This window comes from Phragmites australis, chromosome 3 (genome assembly GCF_958298935.1).
Source record: "Phragmites australis chromosome 3, lpPhrAust1.1, whole genome shotgun sequence".
Taxonomy (NCBI): domain Eukaryota; kingdom Viridiplantae; phylum Streptophyta; class Magnoliopsida; order Poales; family Poaceae; genus Phragmites; species Phragmites australis.
In genome coordinates, this window is record NC_084923.1 from 38,962,590 (window position 1) to 38,986,748 (window position 24,159).

Below are 24,159 nucleotides of genomic sequence, written 5' to 3' on the forward strand. Positions count from 1 at the left end.
ACCTCAAGACCAAGAATTTCACTTTCACTTTCTGGTGGGCGAAAAGGATCTTTGGTTACATCAAGTGATCTGACAACCATTGGGGTACTTAAGGGATGTGCTTTATCCATGTAAATTATTTCAATATTTTGTCTGTATAAGTTGTTTGATGCAATATAATTCCATTCTTCAGATGTTCAATTTGTAATCCAAGGCAAAATTTAGTTCTCCTCAGATCCTTCATTTCAAATTCCTTCTTCAAGCTATCCATTGCCTTAGTGACTCCATGAGGCATACCAATAAAATTTAGACGATCAACATAAATAGATATTATCACAAATTCATATCCGGATCTTTTTATGAATTCACATGGACAATAGAGTCATTCTTGTACCCCCTCTTTTGTCAAATATTCACTGAGATGATTATACAACATTCGTCCAGATTTCTTTAATCTATATAATGACTTGTTCAATTTGACTGAATATTATTCTCGAGAACCTGCTCCTGGCAGTTTAAACCCATCAGAGGGTTTCATGTATATATCACTGTCAAGTGATCCATATAAGTATGATGTAACAACATCCATTAGACACAAGTCAAGATTCTCTTTTGTTGGTAGCCTAATAAGTTATCTAAAAGTTATTGCATCTATCACGGGAGAGTATGTTTTTTCATAATCTATACTAGGTCTTTAGGAGAATCCTTGGACAACTAATCGTGCCTTATATCTTGTAATTTCTTCCTTCTCATGTTGTTTTCGCACAAAGACCCATTTATAACCAATAGGTTCGACACCATTAGATGTATGGGTTACAAGTCTAAAAACTTTTCTTTTTATGAGGGAATTCAATTCTGCTAGAATTATGTTATTTCATTTTGGCCAATATTTTCTTTGTTTTATTCCTCAAGTGATCAAGGTTCTTGATCCTCATTTTTATTCATAATTTCTAGCTTTAGGTTATATGCCAATGAATCATCAATGATGACTTTATCATGGTTCCAAATTTTTCCAGACATGACATAGTTTAATGAGATCTCATTTTCTAAAGAATCAGGTACATTTATTTCCTTTGTAGCATTACTATTTGCCATGTCTAGATTTTTCTTGAATTATCATTATTTCCTTGACCTGGCCATCTTGATTCTTTGCTCCTTTTCTTTTTTGAGGATTTTTGTCTTTGGAACCCAATGGTCTACCGCGTTTTATAGTAGGTTTTGATTCATTAGCGGTGGACGTTTGCTCGTCTTGGAAATTAATATTTTCAGGTGCATTAGCAGCTGGAATATGTAACTTTGTTGCTCTTCTCATGTATGTGAAAGCGTCTGGCAAATTATTCGCTAAACTTTATAAATGAATTATCCTTTGAACTTCTTGCTCACATTGTTTTGTACGAGGATCAAAGTGAGATAGTGATAATTCATTCCAACTTATTTCTTTATTTAGCTGCTTGTTGTCTCCCCCTGTTGTTAAGAAATTTGATTCATCAAAATGACAATCAGCAAATCTTGCGGTAAATACATCTCCCATTGATGTTTCAAGATACTTTATTATAGATGGAGACTCATACCCAACATATATTCCCAACCTTCTTTGTGGTCTCATCTTAATGTGTTTCGGTGAAGCAATTGGAACATATACCACACATTCAAAAGTTCTTAGATGGGAAATGTCTGACTCTTTGCTATAACCAATTGTAACGGGGAGTAAGTATGATGTGAATTAATGCTGCTGCATGCAAAATGGCATGACCACAAGCATGTGTTAGGAGTTTTGACTTCATAAGTAACAGTCTTGCTATTAATTGGAGCCATTTGATAAGTGATTCCACAAGACAATCGACACTTATACTAGTCGAGTATCAGTGCTGACTAAAAAGTACCGGTTGAAAAACCGGCACTGATATCATTTTTCAATCGGCACTATTATGCCTTTTTGCAGTAGTGAAAATTGAGTAAGGTACGCTGATTTTGTTTGTATTCGATGTGCGTTGTCCAGCATGAAGAGATAGAATCCAAGGTTTCCTTGTTGAGATTGATCTACAACATCCTAGCCCAAAGCGTCACATATTCGGCAAGACGAGTATGTGTGGTGATGTGACGTTTGAGCTAAAGATGTCCAAATGGGCCATGCCTATTGGGCCGGCCCGAGGCGCGACACTGTAGGCCTGGCCCAGGCACGGCACAGCCCTGTTGAATCGGGCCGGCACGGGCACAGCCTAGCTAGGCACGATCCGGCCCGGTACGCATGGACCCGGATATTTTCTATTTTCTATATTTTTTTTAATTTTTTAGCTATTTTTTTTATCTATTTTCTATATTTTTATCTATTTTCTATATATATATATATATATTAATTTTGTAGCTATTTTTTTATTTTATCAGGTCGGCTGTGCCGACGGGCCGCTTGTGTGCCGTTGTGCCGCCCGTGCCTATCGTGCTCGTCGTGCTTATCGTGCCCGTTGGGCCGGCCATGCCGCCGGGCCGCTATCGTGCCCGGACCAGCCAGACACGGCACGGTGACCGATGGGCCGTGCTGTGGGCCGAGGGGGAGGCACGCGGGCTGGCACGGCATGGCCCGTTACAATAGCTGGGCCGTTCAGGCCATGCTGGGCCGGCCCGAGTGGCCCATTTGGCCATCTCTAGTTTGGGTGTCCTAATACATTTGCCATTTTGAAGCCCGTAGGCCACCGTGTTGTTCTTTCAGGGGTTTAAAAGGGAAGGTGCCAGAGATTTTAGGGCCACATCGAGTAGCCAACGGTCGTGCCAAAAGCATTCCTTGCGCTTGTCCTTAAGAGTGATGGTTGTGGATTCCCCTTATAGGCTTTTGTCTGTATAGTCACATGGGACAGTGGTGTCAACCCATGATTTGGAGTCCGAGCCCCATGAGTGCCATAGCCATCTAAATTGAAGTGCCCGGCTAAACTTTTCAAGGTCAAGGATGCAGAGGCCACCAATCTCTCTTGAGTGACATGCATGCTTCCAATTGACTAGGCGGTGCCCACCGATACCTTTTTCATCCTCCTTCCATATGAAAGATCTTCTGACGGCGTCTATCTCTATTATGACCCATTTCTATAGCGGGAATACCGTGAGGTGGTTCATGGGCATCATAGAGCGCACAAACTTGATGAGGGCCAGAAGGCCGGCCTTTGACATAAATTTTACTTTCCATCTGGTAGTCAATTGATTTTACCTGCAAGCGTACAAGATCGTGCAGTTAGTTCCCTCAAAAGTATCGAGGTTATTGAGCCTAAGGATCTAAAGAAAAGATTGTCACACCCAGATTTTCAGATCAAAGAAGAACATCAAGAACATCGAATCAAATAAAAATTTCCCTAAAATTTCTCAATAATTCTCTTTCTCTGTCCCATCCCCTGCTACCCCACGCTGCTCACCCTGTCACCCTGTGGCGCACGCCAGAGCTATGCACCGCACCGCATGTCCCATAGCCATGCATCACAAGCCATCCTCGAGCCCCACGCCACCGCCTCGTGCCCCAAACTGCTGGCCATCCTTGAGCCCCGTGTTGCTCCTCGCACCCCACACCACCCAACGCACCCCATGCTAACGATGCCTATAAGAGGGAGGAACAATGCCTCCTCCCTCAGCACCAACATCTCCATCATGTCCATCTCTCACCACATCCTCCCAAACACCACCTCCACTAGAGCTGTCGCACCAAAGCATCGCTGTTGTCGATGAGCACCGCGCACTTCCCTCTCCTTTCCTAAAGTTGTCCAAATGGGCCATGCCTACTAGGTTATCCCGAGGTTCGACACTATAGGCACGACCTAGCCCTGCATGGCACGGCCAAGCATGACACAGTAGTGGCCCGACTCGGCCGCTCTAGCACACCATGGCACTATTAGCCCGGCACGGCACGGCTAGCCCGACACGCCTAGCCCGGCTGGGAGCCGTTGCGCGTGAGGCTGGCCCATGAAGGCACGATCAGCATGGGTGGCTCGGGCAGGCACGTGGGGGCACGACAGGGTTAATAGGTTGAGTGGGCATTGCCTAACCTGTTTAACCCGTTTATTTTTAAATTTACCCTTTCATTCTATACCAACAACAACATTTGCTCTCTTGTTTCCTACTCTCATTCTTGTCTCAAAGTTCCTGAGGATTTGCGATAATTTGACAAAATTAGTTTGAATTATTACCAATAATTTGAGAAATTTTAACACCCTCATCCTACTATCTTGAAGAAATGTTAGTGATTTTTTGCATCGATGTTCTTTCTTGTTTATTCCATACTTTGTTTGTTATTTGATTATTCCTAACTTTGAATATTTGAATTTTTTCTAGTGCAATTCGACATTAATTATGGACATCAGTGATCATGATCATGATCACACGTCCATTGATCATGATTTTTTTCTTCAAGAACTCTCAGGGGACTACGACCCCTTTGATAGCAGTGCTAAAGGTGAAGAAGAATCCGACGGTGAACCGCCAGTTGGTTCACATACAACAACACCTCCATCGTCAGGCTCTACAAGTGCATACACGGTAGCAAGCACCAGCTCTAAAAGATCAAGAGCTGCTACTTTCGAAGTTTGGCAAGACTTCTAAAGGATCTACAAAGAGAAAGATGGGGTAAGTGTCAGGTATGCTAGGTGTTATATTTGCAAATATGAATTATATGCAAAATCCTCAGGTGGAACCGGACACTTGATAAGGTATGCTAGAACTTGCAAGTGAAAGAGTGGAGCAACCATGAAGCAAATGGTGCTTTAGTATAATCTCGACAACTCTGTTCGTCATTAGGAGTATGATTTCGCCAATGCTCGAAAAGATCTAGGCCGCTTTATTGCAAGAGCGGATCTACCACTCAACATTCATGAGTCTGCTGTATTTGAATCTACATTAAGCAAGCATAATCCTAGATTCACGCATATTTCTAGACAGACAACTAGTAAGGATATGGTAAAATACAATAATACGTGTTGTAGCAATATTAAAAAAATGTTGCAAACATGTACATTTTCAGTTGCTTTGACATCGGACATATAAGTAGGTAGGGCTAGAGAGGAGAATCTTAGTGTGGTTGCTCATTTTATTAATAATGATTGGAAACTAGAAAAGAGAATAATAGGTTTTTGGTTAGTTGACAACGCGTATACCAGTGAAAATATTACTGAAAAAATATCTCAAATAGTTGAAGATTTTGGTCTCAAAAATAAAATATTTTCTATCACTTCAGATAATGCAGGTGCAAACTCTAAAGATATGGATATTCTTACTACGTTGTTTAGCACTATGCTAAATCTTTCTTGTTACTTCAACGTTGTGCTTGTCATATTATCAATCTTATAGTAAAATCCGGTTTGAAGAGGTTATCACAATACCTAGACGATTTCATACTACAATATCTTTTGTGAACTCCTCTAACTAACAAATTGCAGCATATACGCAGTAATGTATTGCAATGAGTGTGCATCCACGTAAGTTTGCTGTGGACATACTGATAAGATAGAACCTTACAGTCTTCATGCTAAAAAATATTGTACCATATAAGAGCACATTTGGTGTGTTTATTCATACACACTATCATCAACATGGAGGCCAGACTTTACTCATGGAAATGCAGTGGTATGTTGCCAAAAAGATACTAGAGTTTTTTTGATTTTTTTTATGATTCAACTGTGAGTTTATCTTGATTTTATTATCCAACATCTTGTTTGATAGTGCATAATATTGCTGAAATTTCTACTCATTTAAACATATATGAAAATGACAATCTTCTAAGAGATTGTGTAGTTCCTATAAAATAATTTGTTTTAAAATATTAAAATAAAATAATTTATTGTATGTTTTTACCTTTATTTTAGATCTAGAACTAAAATCGTAAGTTTTTTTGGAGTTCTTCCAATTCTAGGTGATGCTCTTGACCAAATTTATTCTACTTATTATACTAATGTTCGTTCTAAGTTATTCGATGTTTATAGTAATTATGAAACAAAGTATGCCAAAGTTCACCTACAATAACCTCCACTAGCACCCACAACAAGTAAGAAGATGACAATGTGGGGAAAAATATTTGGTAGATGTTGTTCATCAAGAAGTTCAGACTCTTTGTCACGATCATCTACAATCGCTGGAATTCCAATATCTGGAGGGGAGCTAACTACCTTCATCGACAACGACGTTATTAGCCATGAACAAGAAAATTTCAACATACTACAATGGTGGCATAAGCACAAGACAAATTATCCAGTACTTTTACTATTAGCATGAAATTTGTTAACGGTTCACGTATTTACAGTTTCTTTTGAGGCTGCCTTCAGTCTTACTGGAAGGATAATCAAGAGAGAAGAATAAATCTGTCAAGTGAGATGGTGGAAATACTCATTATAATAAAAGATTGGAAACAAGCTGAAGCATATATGCAACACACTATAAAGAACGCTGAGCTTGAACTTTCATTCAAAAATTTGTATCTAGATGTTGATGAGAATGTGTAATTTTTAATTTTCTGAACTAGGTTGTACTCTTTTTACCTTTGCTAGAAAGGTTTTTAATGAGGCAACCTATTAATAAAGCTCATTTTTAGAATTAATTTTGTGTCCAATTATTTCTGATTTTTTATAATTTTTCTTTATTTTTTTGAAAGTAACCTGGGACCCTATATAACAGTTGAGGGGTGGTTTTCTTGCAAAATATCTTTTTCAAGTGCTAAGAAACCTCCCAATATAGTTACAACATGACCTGGGACCTTCTCAGGTTCCCACGAGGCGCTAGTACGGTCATGGTACATTTATCATATAACTTGTTGGAATCTCCACTGTGCAACTTGTGTTTGGATAATCATAGAAAATGCGTACAAAGTCAAATGGAGATGATCTTTATATAAAAATTGTTGCTCTTGATGGGATATACAACTTTCATGTTGTAACTTTTTCTGGATCTAATCTTTTTGGGACAACAAATCTACATCATTTCAATGGGAAAACAATGACAAGTGGACATGCATGAGATAAACGAGGCGGACTTAGCCCGAAAAAATGAAACCTGCTAGTGAATGGGCCTTTGCAGCTTCAAAAAAAGATATTAAGTCCCTTTAAAACAAAATATTGAGTGGGGACATATGCCCCTACTAGACCTTTGTTGGGTCCGCCCATGGCTAGATTTTATCAATGCAGGACGGGAGCTATCGAACATACGATGACCACACATCAAACATGGTCATAAGCTTCTCACTGTGGGGAAAGGATGTCGCAGACACGGATCCAATCCAAGAAGTTGGAGTACTTGTTATGCACCTTGATCATCTGCCCATCCACCTCCCTGTTGCCCATCTTTGCCCCTAAACATGGCGCATGCGGTTTGGTAGCGGTCGTGCCACAGGTCACCTCGACTCGCCCACCTCCTCCCGTCTCTAGCGTCATCCTTGCTACCAGATTCATGGCCCCTGACCATGCCTGTGCTAACTCGGTTTTGCCATCACCCTGGTCCCAACCCTTCCCATACGGTAGTCATTTGCCACCCACGATCAGTGGAATCCATACCACTCTTCGCCCCGCCCCCATGTCCACCAGCACCGTTAGCCCACCATGCTACCCTACGACCTCCCTCTAGGCCCGAAGACAAAGAACTCCCGATGGAGAAGAATGCCCTACGTGTTCACACCCTATTTACACACATTGACTGAGAAGCTTTTTGTTTTCAATCGCCTAGATCGTAGGAAGCGTGCTCAAATAAACCCACTGCCTTGACCACTAAGGTAGTTATTTTTTGTCAGTGCCCTGCAACTGAGCCCTCGTTAGATAGAGACAACAAGGGCCTTTCTCAAAGATCTCCAAGTCTAGAAATCAGTACATTGGCTAGCATTGCAGATTGCAGAATAAAAGCAAGCATGTACGCATTCAACCGTGTTCATGACAGCTAGATCAATCTCTCTGGGACAATAGATGTGCACCATTTCAACGGGAAAACTATGATAAGTGGACATGCAGGAGATAAATTGTAACATGTACGAAATGGTGTTAGGGGGAAAAATAAACCAGCCTGAGGATAATGGTTGAAGATTACCATCCAGGTCCCTCCGGAGCCTTAATCTCCGAACCCTCTATTGAAGGCTCGATCTCTGATGTCGTCAGATCCCTTCACGGTACCCCTTTGTACCTACGAAGCATTCCCTTAGCTCTGCCGACCCGATCTCTCAAAGCCTCCTAAAAACCCGACCTCTCGAAGCCTCAGTCCTTCGAAGCTTCGGCCTCCCGAAGCCCTGGCCCTCTGAGATCCTGCTTCCCAAAGCCTTCACCTCCCGGTTCCATGCCTCCCGAGGCCCTCACCTCGGGCTGCTCAAGCCGCCTTCCCGAAGAGAGCAGGTTGAGTTGGTAGGTCTTGGGAAAGATCTGCCGGAAGGGGAGCACCGGTCGTGCTTTGCCTGCAAGGAAGTGACCAACATTAAAGGCCTAGGCTAATTGATGCCACTCTGACACCCCGGCGTGATGGAGGCTATCCTGACACCCCTGACAGTGTGGCGTCGGGCCGCAATCGACGACCGGCTCGCCCCCTTCAGGGGGCAGGCACCACGATAATTACCACAGTGGATATCTATCTCCCCAATAGGGTAGAAGGTAGTTATCCGGGATAAGATCCAGTAATTTGATCAGATCTTGAATATTTGTACACTATGATAACTTGTACGACAAGCTACGTATGACCCTATAAAGGGAAGAACGAGCAAGACAGCAAAAGAAAGACACAAATGTGAAAACACACCAAGTCACACTGTGATACTCCCCCTAGAGTGATCTATTTTTCTACCATCAATACATCGTGGTGTTCCTTCCTCTTAAACTTCGTCTCCAAGCTTGAGTCTCCTTCTCAGAAGAAAATCTCGCCATACTTGCTGGGGCAAGATGAACTCTTGCTCCAACAAATGGGGCATGGCCAAGTGGTGGTAGCGGATTTTGGTCCCATTACTTGGAGGTTCAAAACCTTTTGTCTCATATTTTTTTTTTCCAATGCAACGAAATCCAGAATCACATTATGCCTTGCATGACACAAAAGTTTATTAAAGAGAATAATTATCTCTTATGAACTATTAGATTATATGCATTTCTAAAAATTCATTTTCTTTCTAAAAAAGAAAATCAGGTGTAAAGTATATTCAATTGAATATTCTTATATTTGTTTTGGTCTATGAGGCACATTTAGGATATGCTCCTATTGCTCATTACTCATATGTGTTTTGAATATGTTTTTTTGAAATTCGATAGATAAACTTTATGCTTCATATCCTAGTTCTTAGAGCATCTCCAATTCACTTCCTAAATTTACCTCCATATTTCTTCCATATAGAGAGCTCTCTATTCTAATTCCCTCCATATTTCTCAGCACGCTCCAACTCGGTCCCTAAATTTACACTACTACAGAACCATCAATCAATGTCGGTTCTAAACTCCTCGTCACTAGTGGTTTTGGAAACCGCAATGGGTATCAGGCAGTGAAAGTCGGAGGACTATCACTGTCAGATCCCAAGCCGGCAGTGTTGCCCTTTCCAATACACAAAAAGGAAACAAGCTGACTTGAGCTAGCTCGGCTGCTGCTACTATCGCTGTCATGCCCGCTCAGCCCCCACGCCTCCCCTCGCCACCGACGCCAGAGACTCCACTGTTGTCGCTCCCCTTCCCCATGCCTCCCCTCACCACTCCCCTCCCTCACGCTTGATCTACTTCTCTTCTGTGCAACGATCGAATTAGAGCATTCGTCAGTTGCTCACTCGGGGTCCCATCCCTATCGTGGCCCCTGCTCACCCTCCATCGAGGCAGTCCGTGCTCCTGTGGATCCCACTGCTGCCGTTGCCATGGCTCGCTCGCCTAGGATCCTGCTGCCGCCATGGCCCACGCTCCTACAAATCTTGCCACTGTTGTGGCCCGCTTGCTCGGGATCACATCACCGGCGTGGCCCGATCACCCGCCACTGAGGCGGCCTGTGCTCCCATCGTACTCGAGTGCATTGCTCGTCGCTGCCGCTTGGGTGTCGTCGAAGGCCCCGCCAACCACCTGGTCGCTGAGTGTCGAGTGTCACGCCATCACTTGGGGACGATGTGAAGGAGAGTTGTGTGCGGTGGAGAGAAGGATAAAGGAGAGAGAGAAAGTTCAGGGTGGGAGAGAGAGCGAGCAGAAGGATAAGACTTAGATTTTTTGGCCAACCGAGACCAGCTACGAGCGATAACCCGAGACTAAATTGGATTGAATGTAGAATTCAGGTTTGACTCCCTGGTTTACTGCCAGTTCATAACATAATCCGGCAGTGATACTATCACTGTCGGTTTTTGTTGTGAGCCGACAGTGATAATAACCTATCACTACCGATTATCTTCTAGAACCAGTGGTGATATTGTTTTTCTTACTCATCGGTAGTGAAAATCGAATCACTACTGGTTTTAGTTGGTCCAACAGTGATGAGACGGCAAAAAAGACTATTTTTTAGTAGTGTTAGCTCTCTATTCTCCACTCACCTATATTTTATAAATATATTGTAACTATCAAACAGTTCTAATTCCCCTAATTTTATATCAACTTGCATCGGCCAACACCAGTAGAGCATAGTAGCAGCAACATTTCATCTCTCTCAGCCACGAGTTCCTCCCTCTCTCTATGCTCTTCTTTCTCATGAAGCAAAGCATTCTCACGAAGCAAAGCTTCATCCATCTTCCTCTCTTGCTCAAGGCTAACACCAGCAGCACCTCACAATCCTCTCTCTCCCTCACCGCTATTCCAAATCCAAGCACACCAGCAACAGCCATCTAGTTTTTCTTCCCCAAATCAGTCGCACCTTCCTCTTCCAATCAAAGTACCAGCTCCACCGCGCAGCTCCAATCCATGTCCACCGCTTGTTCTTCCTCACAGAGTAGCACAACCACAACATGCCACCAATCTCTCCCCAAAATCAGCAAGCACAAGTAAAACCAATGCCACCTGAGTTACATCCCTCGCCGGCGCTCGAGCTCGTCGAAGAGGAAGGGGCTGGAGGATGGGTGCCCAGAGCTGGTCCGCCCCTGGCATCCAACGACTTCGCTCGGACTCGCTGATGACCCTGCATCTGGACCATCGGCTCTCAAATCGGATTTCTGGTAGCCACGTGGAGGGTAGCGCGGCGGTGGCTAGGACCAGCGGGGATGCGGGATCGGATCAAGCTTCTTGCTCGCAACGCTGGGGGTAGTGGGACAGCGTTGGTGGTGGGGATGAGCGGCAACGATGGCGTGAAGGAGTTGTCCGAGCAAGGAGCGAGCGGGATAGCGGGCCGGATCGGCTTGCTACATGTAGCGAGTGAAGGGGGAGAAGTAGGGAGACGCTAAAAGTAGCGAGTCTAATAGGGAGTGGGTTGGATGGGGGTTTTGGGTTATTTTTGCTAAAAATAGGGGAGGGAGTAAACAGTGAGTCTATTGGAGTTGCTCGTACATTTGACACCCAGTTCGAAATAATAGAAGTATCCCCTTCCAATTTTTTTTTGAACTAAAGCAAGTTAAAAAAGAAAATTAAAGAGAGGGTATCCTAGTTCTATGCATAGCCTTTTGTTTTGTTGTATTATTAGTAAAAAATAAGGATACTTTTCTTTTTAGTTCTTTCTTAATAAAAGAAATAATGCTATAAGTAAAAGCAAAGACTTTAACTTTACTTTACACGATTCTTTTTACTTTATTTTTTCTTTCTTTGGTACTCGAGTTGTAGAAGTATGAGGATTTTATAACTACCAAAAAAGCTGCAATCTTTTTATTGGCGTAGTTTATTTGGTCAATAGTTAATTGTTTTGACTCAGCCCAAAAATGATCGAGGACATAGCAGTAACCGAACCTTTGGCTTCACGGAAAAGGGTGTAAGTCCCCTGAAAACAATATATTGAACTTTTGAAGGGTCCGCCCATGGCTGAGCGATTGAACATACTACGACGAGGAACCGCACATCGAACTGCCGATAAGAGTGGCATGTCTATCGTCACACGCACGTAGACTGAACTGACACATTAGCAGTACAAGTACTAGTTGAACGAAGAAACACGAGCGAAGTTCGTTTACAGGGCGACGATGTAGATAGATACTTCCAACATATACAGCTTTGAAAACAGTATCCAGTACATGATTCAACAAATGCAATTGACCTGAACAGAGAAGATGAGCGTGGCGACGACGATGATCAGCACTAGGAGACACAAGCAGCAGTACATAGACTGCACAGTAAACAGATGAAACTTTGGCACCCAAAGCAAACATCAAGAGTCTTCCAAAAAAAAACAAACATCAAGAGATGTACTTGTGCATGAGTACTACAGAGGAAACAGAAAGCAAAACTTCATTACATGGGTAATAAAGTAGATATATGTTCCTAACATATACAGAGCAGAAAGTAACAATCCCAGCATATGCGTAGAAACAAACGCACAGAACCTGAAGAACGATGACCATCACAAGTCCACAACAAACACACGAGTACATACACATGATGCAGTAACACACACGAGGGAAGAAATGCAATACATAGGTATGTATAGCGACTCGATTGGTAGAAGAACTTCAAGCCCTTGTCGATGGACCGATCGGTATTTGATCAGGCGTGTTCCTCGTCGCCTGCGAGCTCCTCCTCGTCGTCGTACTCCTCCGCGGTGGCGTCCTGGTACTGCTGGTACTCGGCGACGAGGTCGTTCATGTTGCTCTCGGCCTCGGTGAACTCCATCTCGTCCATGCCCTCGCCGGTGTACCAATGCAGGAAGGCCTTGCGCCGAAACATGGCAGTGAACTGTTCGCTGACCCGGCGGAACATCTCCTGGATGGACGTGGAGTTGCCGACGAACGTGGACGACATGGTGAGCCCCACGGGCGGGATGTCGCAGACGCTGGACTTGACGTTGTTGGGGATCCACTCCACGAAGTAGGACGAGTTCTTGTTCTGCACGTTGATCATCTGCTCGTCCACCTCCTTGGTGCTCATCTTGCCCCGGAACATGGCGGAGGCGGTGAGGTAGCGGCCGTGCCGCGGGTCCGCAGCGCACATCATGTTCTTGGCGTCCCACATCTGCTGCGTCAGCTCAGGCACCGTCAGCGCGCGGTACTGCTGCGATCCGCGGGACGTCAGCGGCGCGAACCCCACCATGAAGAAGTGCAGGCGCGGAAACGGGATCAGGTTCACCGCCAGCTTCCGGAGGTCCGAGTTCAGCTGCCCCGGGAACCGCAGGCAGCACGTCACGCCGCTCATCGTCGCCGAGATCAGATGGTTCAGGTCACCAACTGCGCATTCATTCATGGATATGGATTGATCGATCAATTAGTTGCCGATTGTTTGTGCAATGACAACATATAAATATATATGTGCAACAAGAACACGAGATGCTCACAGGAAGGGTTGGTGAGCTTCAGGGTGCGGAAGCAGATGTCGTAGAGGGCCTCGTTGTCGAGAACCATGCACTCGTCGGCGTTCTCCACGAGCTGGTGCACGGACAGCGTCGCGTTGTAGGGCTCCACGACGGTGTCGGACACCTTGGGCGACGGGAACACGGAGAATGTGAGCATCATGCGGTCCGGGTACTCCTCCCGGATCTTGGAGATGAGCAGCGTGCCCATGCCAGAACCCGTGCCGCCGCCCAGAGAGTGGCATACTTGGAATCCTGTCAGGAATGTCTGTAGTGTGAGTGACTTCAGTTCTAAATACTTCATGGCATGTTCTGCCAAACTCCCATGGTTTCAGTTTCTGAGAACCATATGGCTGTCAGTTTCAGATTTAAGACGAGCAATTATCCAAACTTTCACCAAGAACATAACTAATCTTAAATGAAATTACTACTGGAACGCACGAAAGTCCACCAAATTTTCATTTTACAAAGCTGAAAATGATCAGAGCTCTGCTATATATTCAGAAAGACATCTAACAGAGTCCAGTCCTGTGAAAGCTCGGTACTATCAAAAAGAGGCATGGATGACAGACGCTTATCTTCGTACGTATGGAACCATGCAATAATTTAGATCTACATTACTTAGCATATCCAATTTCAGGAATAATCTTGTCCGCATACATCACATTACTACGACCAAGTCGACATCTTGAGCAATAAGTTTATTAGATATACTATGGATCGTATCATCATACACAATTTCAAGTTGTGCATTGCAACTGACAATAAGTTTATTAGGTGTACTAAAATCCATATCATCTCATGTAAGTCCAAATACAATTATGCAAGTACATAAGCAAGTGAGCAAGCACATCACTAATCCACCCAACCACCAGCCACTGGATACAGCCTGTCTCAGTGTCTCATTCGTTGCAACCACCACCGGCACTATTACAGTGGCAGATACTTTCTTTTATAGTGTTTGGTCGTACAACATTGTCATTAATCACAGCACGATATTTATTAGTGCATTATTGTGATAATCTCATGAACCTTCAAGTCGCTAACAAGTGATGGAATGTTTTTTGGTACTGAAAACTCGTCTATTACCGACAAATCAGTTGATTGGCACCTGAAGGACCGAAAACCATCTCTGAACCAAAAAATTCTAGTTTTCACAAATTGCAGTTTGGTTTACTGTTCAGCAAGACCTCATTTTCTCATATGTTCAAGTTCGTATTCTCTGAAACAAATGTTGGAGCACTTGTTCAACTAATTATATGCTGCATGTGTCAGAGTTTGGTAGGATGATAAATCCAAATAAGTCATAGTTTTTTATTGTGTATGAATGCTTGTCTGATGCTAGCTTTTTCCCATATCAAAACAGTTAAGTGAAAAACAGAAATTCCTGTTTCAGTTATCAGGTTGCAGGACCAGAACAGATTTGAGAGAAAAATGGGGCAACAGGTGCGACATGGCTAATCTACGTTACTTTCCTGAACATATCTGAAGTTATACCTTCATGATCACTTTTGGTTAAGTAGCAACATTTTAACACAGACATACTTCCAACCGGCTAAATAAGGCCTCAAAGGGAAAGTTAGAATGAATCGCTAAATTTTGGTGTTAAGCAGTGTTCTTTAGCATAAAGTTTCTATTTCAATTACTAGTCTGTGTCTAGCAAACCCATTATAAATTTCAGAACGTCGTACAACAAAATTCTAAGAACTTCATCCTACCGAAGTGCACTCAAGATGAACGCAGTAAAGTACTGATTTTTTTTCATGAAATAATATTAAAGCTTAATTTCTGACACATGCTGACCCCAGTCATCACATCGGGAATTAGAAAAGGAGCAACTTGAGACACAATGGGCCTATCCTTTGAACAGATGAAAGATCAAAGATGATACCACTGCTGTAATGCAAAAGAGAAATGAAAGGATTCCTCAAAAAAAAAAAAGAGAGAGAAATGAAAGCAATGTCTTACACCCAGTGGCGACATGATATGGTTCTGTTGATCTAATTAGTAAATACGGTAATGTTTGAAGTCCAATGAATATTATCCTTTTTGGGATGAAAAGAATTCTGTATTCAAGTACTCTCCATTTATCTATATTGATCCAGAGTATGGATACACCAACTTGGCAGCAATGGCACTCGGCAATCTGCTACCTATCGAGGATGACTGCCTATCAATGCTGTCAAGTTGGCAGAGTTATGTTTCGTGCAATATATCTCTGCTGTATGGTGTTACTGATGTAAAATTTATCCTTTGCTGCATAACCAACAAGATGAAGCCTTCATCCAGGACTTGCACACGTCCCTGTTTGACCCAGAAATGCAGGAGGGTTGCAGATTTAAATTCATCAAATAATTATTTTTATCTTTTTGTGTCAATTTTGAATCAAACTGGTGTTCCTCATGTATTGTTTCAGAAAATAAATAGAGTTACGAAGGCAATAGTACCACGCACCAATGTCTGATCTGATTTAAGAACAGGGGCAGACATTGCCACGAACAGAGTGCAAGCATGAAACAGAGTACGAACGAATCCAAGAAAAACGAGAGATCCACGAAACAGCGCGCGTCACAGGCGTTACCTTGGAGGCAGTCGCAGTTCTCGGCCTCCTTGCGCACGACGTCGAGGACGGCGTCGATGAGCTCGGCGCCCTCGGTGTAGTGTCCCTTGGCCCAGTTGTTCCCGGCGCCGGACTGGCCGTAGACGAAGTTGTCGGGGCGGAAGATGGCGCCGATGGGGCCCGAGCGGAGCGAGTCCATTGTCCCGGGCTCCAGGTCCATCAGGACGGCACGCGGCACGTACCGGCCGCCCCCGGCCTCGTTGTAGTAGACATTGATCCGCTCGAGCTGCTGCGGGGAGGAGCCCGAGTAGCGGCCCGTGGCGTCGACGCCGTGCTCACCGCAGATCACCTCCCAGAACTTGGCGCCGATCTGGTTGCCGCACTGGCCGCCCTGGATGTGCAGGATCTCCCTCATCTTGCCGCCCCGCGCAAGGCGATCCGATCGCTGTGGCTGTTCTTGGGTGGTGGTTTGTGGAGGGAGGGACGCGGGCGCGTGGTTGTGTCGTTGCCGGGAGGAGAACGTGGGAGCGAGGAAGAGGGAGGAGGGAGGGGTCGTGCCGTCGTGGGCGGTTATATGCCGCGCCCAATTTGGAGGGAACGGTTTCCCTTCTCCCCGTGGCTCTCTCTTGCTTTTTTTTTTTAACCCCTCCTTCGGTTAATCGTGCATGGACAAGGTCAAGTTAGGAATGGTAATTTGCCTCGGATCGGATCCCGCAGGTTTCAAACTCGATGGAGCAGGTTTGGTGGTAAAGTGACCTAGCAGGGTTGAGTTTGGGTTTGAATTTGGGAAGTCAGGTTTAGGTTTGGATTTGGGAGATATTGCACCCCGCGGGTTTCCTGTGGGCCCCAAAGGCTATCCAAAAAATGTCCTAACTAAAAACTCATCTTCTCCATAGCCTAACTCCTCCCGCATGACCCAACTCGTTCGCTCAGCCGCTCTGCCTCACCCGCACTCCCTACACCCGTCCGTGCCATCTCACCCACGCATGCTCCGCCATTGCGCCATCATGCCGCTTTGCCCTCTGCTGCTCCGCCTCGCCCACGCCAGTCCATCGCCGTTGCTCTGCCTCGCCCGCCCGTCCTCTGCCTCGCCCGCGCGGCTTCATGGCCGCTGCCTCACCCAAGCCCTCTGATGTCGTCCCGTTCCACTGCAGTACGCCGACAGTTTCCCCGTCAGGTCCTCTCACCCGAGCCCTCCACCACCCTATGCTCCTGTATTGCCTCTACAGTATGCCACTGGGTCCCTGCCATGTCTCAAGTCCTCGTCGGGTCCGGGACAAGGGGAGTTTTGCACCCGATAGTCATTTCGGAGCTGGATCAGGTTTTAAGTCGCGAGTTTTAGATCGAGTGTGGTCAAATTAAACCCGATAGGGACAGACTTGTTGTCACCTCTAGTCCAGGTATGTATTGCATATATTAAAGGTTCATATTACTGCCATCAATATATTAAAATTATGTGCATATAAAAAAGTACTATTGTTTTTCATATAATTAAATAAATATATTAAATATTAATAAATTCGTAAATAAATATTGAGAGGTCTAAAATAAGTGAACTTAATTTTTTAGTCTTTTTTATCATACTTTGTGTAACAAAATAATAGGCACGATTTAGATGCGTCAATCCAGCTAGTATGGGTATATTCTGCTGGTGTCGCAGCAACTGCCGGGCGGGAAGAGCCTACGTGGACCTGGTGTGCACAAGATGGGCGTGTAGATATGAGGTGTCGGGAGGTGGGCCCGATGGCGACCTGCAGCTGCAGGTGGGCCAGGGTAACGTTGGGCTGTCTGCTTCGCGCCCTGGTTTTATATTTTTGGCTTATCAAATAATGCAGATAGATGCTGGTCGCAAGTAGCTTTAGAGGTCATCTAAAAAAAAAGTTACACTTGATCAACCATATTCGATGGCATAGGTTGAGGGCGAGGCAACGATGGCGCTTCCAGTGCAGCTGGCTCGATTCCCAGCGATGGGTGGCACTAGTGACATGACAAAGACAAATGTGTGTAGCGGTGGGTGTAGGGATGCAAGTTTAGTTTTTTTTTTTCATTGGATCATCCAGAACTTACTCATTTAAATTAAAGATGTACATATACTTATTTAAGTTGAGAAAAATAAACGAACTAAAATGGTGATCCAAACTACTGTTGGATACTCACTTGCATCTCTAAATGGGTGAAATAGATAAAGGACTCACTGTGAGATGTGGTATGTCTAGATGTTGATACAGGAGACTGACATGGTAGCCGTTGATACGGAGGAGGGGAGTGCAGCGACTGTATCGACAAAGGAAGGGAGTGCAGCTGCCGAAAACATGCTAGAGCTCCAAGGTTCCTTTTGCACATGTATGGATCGGATGTGTGTGCATATATTTGTTCCCAGCTGCCAGATGCCTAGTGTCTTGTTGTGTGAAGTTTGGTCTGACTTGGCCGCGATGGCGTACGAAGACAGCTAGCTACTAGCTAGACTGTATGAGCCTGTGACATGAGCCAATAAAATAGACAGGAGGAAAGCTGGACGTCGCTTACCGATGGTCACATTATGCTTAGCTAGCATTGTCACGTTGAAAATTTTCAATTTTTTTTTTTGTAGGATTTACAATGTTACATGCAGATACTCTGCTTTCCACCAATCATTATGCTCCTACTAGTGATCAGATGGTACCACCTACCAATAATTCTGACGATACGATCTAGAACAATCAGTCCACTTGCGCAAGCACATGCTCTGCCTGATTTGAGGTAACCAACTCGTAGCATTTCTGAAGATTTCCCCAAAAAAAGAGTTATATCATGATCTTTTTTTTCTTCTTGTGAATTATTACTGGGCAGTCGATTGAAAAGAGTAGAAAGTGCACTCGATCGTACTATTTCCATTAGATGAGGGAGTGGGCCATTTAACTTTCTGCACAACAGAGCTTTCCCCAAAAAAAGGGGAGATCCGCTGAATCAAAGAACAGATCAAACGGCTACAGCATCGAGCGTATTACTGCGTAAGGATTCATAGATTTCAGTCGTTTGCCCAATAGCAAAACTGGTTTTGCTTTTCCTAGGAACAGAGGTATCACAGTATCAGAAAGGATACAGTGATTAACGAAAAAAAGAAATAAAAGATACAGTAATTATTATCTAGGAAACAATTGCAAAAACCCCACTTACAAGTACGGGGGTTTGTTATAAACCGTTCTGTATTTAGTTTCTTGTTGGTCTCCCCCAGCAAGTAGCACTTGTCTCTGGATCTGACTTTGACTGTCCCATGTGGTGCACACTTGGGCTTCAACGTGGCTTCAGCTCGTCTCGTGGGGGTACAAAGAATACCACAATTCCCTATTTGTGTGATTCCTAGGTGAAGTTGATACTAAATTCATGAATCTACAACTTTGCTTCATTCATCTAATCAGGCATGGTAATCATTCAAACTTGCTAAGTCTAACAGCATTAACATCAAAGTGGGATGAGCCGAGCAAGATTTGCTCGACCCACGTGTGTGCGCCAAGTTGGACCGACAAAGCTGAATCCGATGAGAGGTAGGGGTATTTGCAGCCACATAACACTTGCGGGGGAGACTGATAAGAAACAAGATGCAAGGGGGTTTATGACAAACCCCATACTTGCAAATGGTTTTGTGCAATTTTCCATATTATCTAAAAGAAGATGCAGTAATTGAACAAAAAGTTTTCTTTAAAACCATGTAATTAAACAGAAAGTAAATAGCCTTTCCTTGCGAACAGAAATTAATAAGGGTGAATTCAAAAAATATCATCGTAAAGATCACTTAAGTTGAAAAATATCATTAGTGTCTCTATAACATGTAGCTCACATGTTATCCTCACAACCGATGAAATGTTTTAATATAAATATCTTTGCAATGATATTCATATAATTTTTTCAATTAATAATGGGCTTTATTTACCTATGCATTTCGTCCTTGCATTGACAATTTTAGAACAGTCCCAAAATTTTACGGTAGGCATTAGATCGCTCGTAATCAGAGATGATAAAATGCTAAATGTGTCAGTCACGTCGTCGATAAAATCTCCTCAAGGGTCTCATGGTCACATGACTGCAAAATCCAAATCGAAAAGGTAATGCAGGTACGGCGAGATGCACCTGCAGGGAAATCGAACAGGTTCAGTGATGTTCTGCATGGGCCTTACTATGTCTTTCTATAATTTCTGGCCCATTTAATCTCCCCCGATATCAGCAAGCTCACATGGCATGAAGGCCGGCCCAAGGGCTGCGCAACGATACGGCTGAACAAAGATGTAAACCGACACTCTGTCAGTGCAAAACTTCTTTTGTCTCTTTTCTTTTCTCTCGAGACTTTTTTTTAATTAAGGAGCTTTATTGTGATGGAATATATGATATTTTTAGATTTAATTTAATCCATAAATAGTTTATAAGTAGAAACTGATAAACTGATATGATCATATTATTATAGTATAATCTAGATATGTATACGAAATCATTGCATATAACTAGATCTACTATACTCAAAATTAGAAACCGCATGAAATAAAGTACGAGAAATATAATTTTTACGTACTGGTTATGCGTGGTGAATGTTGCTGAAGATGTTGGTTGTACCGTGTTGACGGCACAATTGATCCTGCTGACGACGTTGATAGCGGGCAGCGCCCAAACGACCAGGAAGACGAGCCGTGGTGGAAAATTTGAGCAGCCGTGTGGAGCACTTACAAAAACCTTATTTGCTCTTTCCCGATGCAAGATCTCAAGAGCGAGAGATTCAAAGACCTGCTCTCCCGATTGCCGGTGCACGCCGACGTCAGGATGGAATAGACTACAACGGCAATACAATAGAAAGAGAAGAAGGCAAAATCCTAATTCTTATATGGACTCACTAAATGAGAGCGTTCCTAATTTTAAGCTACTCTTAATTAGCAGTCTATATTGTACATGTTTCTAAAGAGGTGGGTGTCTTTATATACAGAGAGAGAAAACTCCTATCTGTACCTCCATTAGCAATATGGTACTAATAAAAAGTAGATCTCAACATGAGCCACCTATCCATAATATGGATCTTTAAGATTTATTAAAAACTATTATATAGGCTGACCCCAATAACTCTAGCATATTGATTATCTTATAACGAGATTACAATCAGAGTTTAAGCATTCTTGTACCAGAAGTGGTGCCTTAGAGAGTAACACACCGCTTGTCCACTTTGCGCACGTGTGCACAGTGTAATTACACAAGCGACTAGTGAATACAAATTAAAAAGTTAAGCAATTCCTGCTGAGATCCATCATATCATCCAGGATAGTAGAAACCTTCGATCGCTGTTGCTTTACTTTTTAGTAGGGATGAAAATGGTTTGAAACCCATTAAAAAGTCTAAACCATTTTCAGTTTCACATTTTCGTCTGAAAATGAAGTCAGCGACAATACTAGAAACGAATACAATATCGATAATACGAGAAAACTAAAAATAGTATTATCAGGAGTTCAGGACGGAAACATACCGATATGGACCAGAAATCAATTTCAAACCCGAAAGAATTGAACCGTAGCACTGAGCTAGCTTCAGCAATTAGCCACTTGTGATGTCAAGATTACATCAAGATCCGGAAATATGCAAACAAACATATCTTGAACTGTCATATAGGGGATTGTTATCAAGATTATAATGATGGAGATAAATATTGTAAATATGAGACCCTTGATCAACCGGAACACAAGCTGGAACTCCGCACTAAAATGCCGCCTCCCAACTGACACAGTCTGTAAAGGCGACACACTCGTACTATCACCAAACTGATAAGTATTTCTGTGCAAAAAAGAAAGAAAGAAATAAAAGCTGATAAGTATTTGCATGTTGCCACAACTATCACCTAGGACCGTGTCCATGGGTGCCCGCAGTCAATGGGGAGCTTTGCTGTTTTGAGTTTCTACCCGACTTAGATACACAAGAGTTGGGATGGGTCACGGAAGGCCTGTTGCTTCTGTTGGGCCGTGGGCCGAGTGGACTGGGAATGAGATCCAAGAACTCCTACCAGTAATTCTCTGTCTAAAATGAAAGAACTCGAAAACGATCGAAAGTGATTAAAAAAAGATTTATCTAGTTCCTAACGGTAGTTTTGGTAATTCATGATAATACATATGAACTAAAAATTATGTTTAAAATTGTTAGTAGGTTGTTGAAAGTGCATCTAATCTCTAAATGTGATTTTTATAATTAATGACAATATATATGGACTAATAATTATATTGAGAATTGTTAGTAGTTTGTTCCATAGATGATATATGGAGGATTGAACATGAATTCATTTTTAGAGAAATTAAAAATCATGAATGAGGAAGTCACTTTGAGAGAATTCGGAAATCTTGAATGAGTTCACATTAAGAAAAATCGGAAAACTTGCCCTCTAAGTGTTCTGAGTGTTTGGCGGTTTGACCTTCATGGGTCGGTGGTCTATGCAAGGGCGAGATTCCAAGTTATGTGAAAATTAAGCTACTTGTGGAGATTAAATAACTAAAAGTATGAGATTGTCAATTGAGCTTTTATAGACTAACCAAATTACTATGTTCTTGAGTGAATGGAGTTAGGTTCTATATATAGGCAAGAATTTAATTAAGATATTCAATATTCTGTATTGAAAGAGTAAGATCAAGACAAATTTAGTAGACAACTTGTGTACTTGATGCTTAAGGTTCAAGTCTTAGTGGTGAATCGGGTGAAGATGATGTGAAAATAAAAGTCTCCAACGCTTGGTGCATGGAAAGTAATCAAGTGAATTTTATTAAGCTTCTGGAAGATCAAGAGAGGATTGAGATAGGAAGCGAGCATGAATATTATTATCAAGCTCAAGTGAAGAGTTGATGATAAGTCTAGAAGAAGCATCGGAACTTGAATGATGTGTTCGTCAAGTCCAATGGAATGATATAAAATGTAGGACATTTTATTTTGTCGGTCAATAGTGATTAGAGAAGAGAAATGACTGAATTGATAGGATAAATGTCATACTATTAAGAGAAGTCTAGACGATTGCTTGAGTTTTTACCATGTGTAGATAAATTCAATCTTCCATGTGCATACTCTCTTTTATAGAATGATATAGTTTGCAAATGCGTTTTGCAAATAGCTTAAGTCCATGTTACTACTCTATGTGGCATGTCACTAAGTTTGCAAATATGTTTTGCAAGTAGTCATAGTGAATGCTAATACACTTGGTCGCCTGGAACCATTAGTTTGCAAATTTATTTTGCAGACGATTGATGTTCATGCAATTTTCCTTGTGGTGGATCTTTGGACTAAGTTTCTAGGTTTGATACAATATGTTTAAGATAGAAGTTAGTTTGGATACATAGCTCTCTGAATAAGCTTTTGTAGAGTCCAAGATCGCCACAATCAGATATCGAATTCAAAAGTTATCACTGTTTCTCTGAGTGTCAGCTGTGGTGATCTGGAAGTGGTGGTCTGACCGCCAAGATTACCGGTCTGACCGTTGGAGCTGACAGAGAAACTTTGTTTTTCTGGAGAGGTTGATGATCTGACTGCCAAGGTTGTTGGTCTGACCGCTCGAACTAACAAAGAACTGTATCTCTCAAGAACGGTTGGTGGTCTAACCGTTAAGGTGGCTGGTTTGACCGTCGAAGGCCTGCAAATGCTATAATAGCTAGTTTTAGAGCCATTGGCTTGAATGACGGTCTGATCGGGTTGTGTACTGCAGTTTGACCGACAAAAACAAAGTTTTGGGTCATCTCGGGTATAACGGCTAATTTTGATCATGTGGCTTATATATACCTTTTGTTTAGCGACTTGGGGGTAAGTCTTCTGCCCCCATTGAGCATCCTTAAGCTAATTGAAGTCCTCCTCACATATTTCTGCATCTGTTGCATATAAAAAGGGTTGTGAGACAAGAATCAAGTGCATTTGTATTAGAGATTGAGTATACTTGCGCTAAGTAAAGTTCTCCCACATATTTGTGCATGTGTTGCATATAGAGAGGGTTGTGAGGCAAGAATCAAGTGTATTTGCATTAGAGATTGAGCTTTAGACACTTGGTGGGAGCGTTTGCTTAAGGTGTAAGTAAATGGGGAGTCATGCTTTGATAAATATGTTAGGGTTTTGCGGTTTGGTCTCAAAACCGTGGAATGACTGGAGGAATACGTGGCACCATCGCGGAAGCTTGCGTCGAGATGAAGCTAAGTAATGAAGGCACTGCGGCCGTCCAATGAATCAAAAAGAAAATAGACCAAAATATCCTCGATGGTAGGTAGAAGTGTACTACAAGAGAAGAGTAT

The 24,159-nt window shown here is 42.9% G+C and overlaps 1 protein-coding gene and 1 long non-coding RNA gene across 2 annotated transcripts; both read right to left on the bottom strand.

Annotated features, from left to right (window-relative positions):
* Window positions 1-12,323: 12,323 nt before the first annotated feature.
* LOC133913022 (tubulin beta-3 chain) lies at window positions 12,324-16,505 on the bottom strand. The gene is made up of 3 exons (XM_062356050.1): window positions 15,920-16,505; window positions 13,324-13,593; window positions 12,324-13,216 (listed from the first exon to the last, which is right to left on the bottom strand). Exons 1-3 carry the CDS (start codon window positions 16,311-16,313, stop codon window positions 12,540-12,542), a joined length of 1,341 nt encoding a protein of 446 aa, XP_062212034.1. The 5' UTR covers window positions 16,314-16,505; the 3' UTR covers window positions 12,324-12,539.
* A 1,097-nt stretch (window positions 16,506-17,602) lies between these two features.
* LOC133911190 (uncharacterized) lies at window positions 17,603-19,380 on the bottom strand. The gene is made up of 3 exons (XR_009908615.1): window positions 19,055-19,380; window positions 18,764-18,944; window positions 17,603-18,657 (listed from the first exon to the last, which is right to left on the bottom strand). It is a non-coding gene; the product is annotated as an uncharacterized LOC133911190 (long non-coding RNA).
* Window positions 19,381-24,159: the final 4,779 nt, after the last annotated feature.